The sequence below is a fragment of the Homarus americanus genome, unplaced genomic scaffold (assembly GCF_018991925.1).
Source record: "Homarus americanus isolate GMGI-L3 unplaced genomic scaffold, GMGI_Hamer_2.0 scaffold58074, whole genome shotgun sequence".
NCBI lineage: Eukaryota > Metazoa > Arthropoda > Malacostraca > Decapoda > Nephropidae > Homarus > Homarus americanus.
This window is the reverse complement of record NW_024729094.1, coordinates 3,101,138-3,104,377: the sequence shown is the minus strand read 5'-3', so window position 1 is coordinate 3,104,377 and position 3,240 is coordinate 3,101,138. Positions and strand designations below refer to the sequence as shown.

The window sequence follows — 3,240 nt, the reverse complement described above, 5'->3', positions numbered from 1 at the left end:
AACCTGTACACAGTTCTGTCAACATAAGGGAGAAATCATCTTAAATACGAAACTAGTCAAAAATAATTGGTCTACATGCAAAACTAAAAGAAAGTACCAGTACTACTAGAACAAAAATAAAGCTACTTTTGAAGATATACTGTATCATACTTCACACACACCCAGACCTTTTGTCAAATACGGTATACTGTATATTATTTTAAAACCATAAATGGAAATACAGTACAGTACTGTATTACTCTATATGTACCGGTACTTTAGATGTTAGGCTTATAGAAAGACACAGCTAAAGGAATTACAACTTTCCTCCTTTTTGTTCATCCTTGTTTTATGTTAAGTGTGAATATGGTGCATGACACTTGGACCACTATGTTGGACCATAATGCTCGCCTTCCTCCTTCTGTTGACAATATGTTAAAAAACATGATCTTAATCAACCTACAATATTTAATGCAACCTAAAGACAGTGGCAATTTTGCCATGACTGCCTAAGTTCCTACTAACGCTATTTTACCGTGAGTTCGTTCTGACTGGCTAAATCCATTACCGGCAAACAACATGAGAAATGTATTTGACCACGACTCTGGCGACATTTGGAATTAATTTTGCCGTGAGTCAATCACTGTGTAGCTATAGACAACACACCTAACCATATTTCTGTTGTGCATTGAAACTTATCATTATAAAAGAGGCACAATTTACTAGAACCTGACCTAACCAGCCAAAGAAACCTAAATAACCTCACCTAATTTCCTAGCCGGAAAGAACTTAGCCAATCAGAGCGTACTCACGGTAAAATAGCGTCAGTTGGAATTTAGCTGGTCACAGCAAAATATCCACTTACTAACCTAAAATAGGTAACAAAATAGAACCTTTCAATGCCAGGAAGTTTGATCAGGTGAGGTAGCAAGGTCTGGCTGTTGTATCTTATCTACAATAAATCATTTACATGGCCGAACTAACAGTACAAAAGCTGCCATAAATCGTTGTTATATTTGGTATTGTACAGAATATATTAATACTGTAATGTTGTTATTAATATTATCATTATTTTATAAATAAAATAAAGAGCTAATTCCGTTTTTTCATTTTGTTTATTTAACAGAACCATTAACCCTGTTAACTACGGGAACACTACTTTTAATATTTTATTTGGCTAACATCAGACAATTTTATTCAGCTCAGGGGTTAAGGTTTTTGAAACATTATTGTCTCTTGATATGCACTTAAACAAGTAATGACAGCTTGCCTGACAGCTCTCACACCAAAGAAAAATAGAAGGATGAAAAACATTAGAAAATAAAAAAGTAGGAAAGTTTTAATTCCTCCAGCCATTTATTTCTGTTCATGAGGTAAGAGAAGTTTTCTTCTTTACAAAATTTCCCTAAAGTGGCTCCTTCCCATAAGTCGCACATCTAAAATATTACCTGTGCGATTAACCGTGGCCAATAAATAAAGGCAATCCATACCTTAAGTTCCTCCATTTCCTGTTTCTCTCTAGCCAGTTTCTTCTGCCACTTCCTTTCCTTCCATTCGTCTTTCTGCAGATTCCATAATGCTTTCTTCCTCTCCCTCTTCAACTGGTTTTTGGATTTTTTCGGAACTTCCTCAGATTTATCCGGCTGTGACTCGAGGTTATCACTGGCCGCTTCACATGGAGTTTTTTCTACAACATCTTCTGGTTCTTTCTTATCCTCCACTTTCTCCTTTACCTCCACTGCAGTATCATCAGTCACCACATTATCATTCGACTCACTTCCTTGATTTAACAAACTCTCAGGTTTATCAGCACTGGGAGATGGTTTTTCTGCAACAAGTGTCTCAGAATTCTCGTCATTGGAAGAAGCTACAACACTTAGTTCCTCTTTCTTGCTTGAAACAGAACTTACTTCCCCTTGATTCTGATTAGACATTGTATTAAGATGTCTATTTAGTGAGTTACCAAACGTACTGAGGGACAGAACAGGAGTGACTTGGCCCGTGTGAACAAATACACTGAGGTTTGGGCAACACAAATGATTAACACTAGAAATAAAACCAAAAGAACTGTTCCTGGTAATTGAACGGTTCCTGGTAATTAAACAGTTCCTAATAATAGAACACTGCTGATAAGACACTGATAATATTTTCAAACTGTGACTGGAGGATAAAACTAGACAACGAGTATCAAAGAGACACTTGAAGGCACAAACAACACTTATCTGCCACATATGAGGTTTAAACAAGAACTCACACCTCACAGGGACACCAAACACTTACCAACCACGTGTCTATTATATATGTTCTCGGTAATGTTATAAAATATTAATATTCTCCAAATATTTATGTCATCATCAGAAGCCACTATGATAAGTTTCAGTCATATATAATGTTTAGATAGAGAATAAGAGTTTAAACTGTTGATTCACTATATTGATCAGACAGACGTAAACAAACACATGTGGTCGTCTGGTCTATAGATGTAATGTTGAGGTGTAAACAGTAAATATATACCTAATGTTTCTCTATCTCATTATTACATTGTTATTTAAATTATTAAGTGAATGCAATAGCTAGTGATATGTATTTTTTTTTTTACATATTTCATTGTTATAATACACTTGAGGGGAATTTGAAATATTGTTTTCTAGTTATTCCACACAATTTTTTTATTTCTCCAATTAAACGGTACATGAATGATATTAATGTAAAATGAAATGTGTTAAAACATTTAAATTTATTCACCAATATCAGAGAATCAACTGGTTGTTTCTAATATTTGGTTATTAAAGAATGTAATGCTCCCTCATTAGCCTCATATTTTGTGCTAAATCGCTTGTATCAAGATTGTATCCAAAACAAATATTATATTGTACTACTGTAATGGTTTTCCTATTTTTTTCCCTCAAATTTTAATTGTATACTTGGAAAAGGGAAATGAACCTAAATTAGGGTAGGCAGGTTAAATTATTATGCCATTAACTATTTTATGCTGTTTACTGTGTTGCATAAATGGAATTGTTTTTCCTAATACAGTGAGCACAGACTTTATGACTGTCCTGAGATTGTTTTTGCCTTAGATTTTAATAATGTGTTTTTTATTGTCATGAGGAATTTTGTGTTTTGCATGTTTGGTTTTGCTTTTGTTTATGTCATAGTGATCGTCCTGAGCAAGTTTTCCATGAATGTTTTGTTTTTACTTTAGGTATTTAAGAACGTGTATTGGCGAGTGTTATGCTTTAGTTGATGCTGCACCTAGTT

At 34.2% G+C, this 3,240-nt stretch overlaps 1 protein-coding gene across 1 annotated transcript; it reads right to left on the bottom strand.

Moving 5' to 3' along the window:
• Positions 1-1,468: 1,468 nt before the first annotated feature.
• LOC121866315 (protein PXR1-like) lies at positions 1,469-2,416 on the bottom strand (the record flags this gene model as incomplete). Its single annotated transcript, XM_042365935.1, is given in 2 exon segments — positions 1,469-2,025; positions 2,260-2,416. A coding segment is annotated over 1 exon segment (445 nt), but the record flags the coding sequence as incomplete, so codon positions are not given.
• Positions 2,417-3,240: the final 824 nt, after the last annotated feature.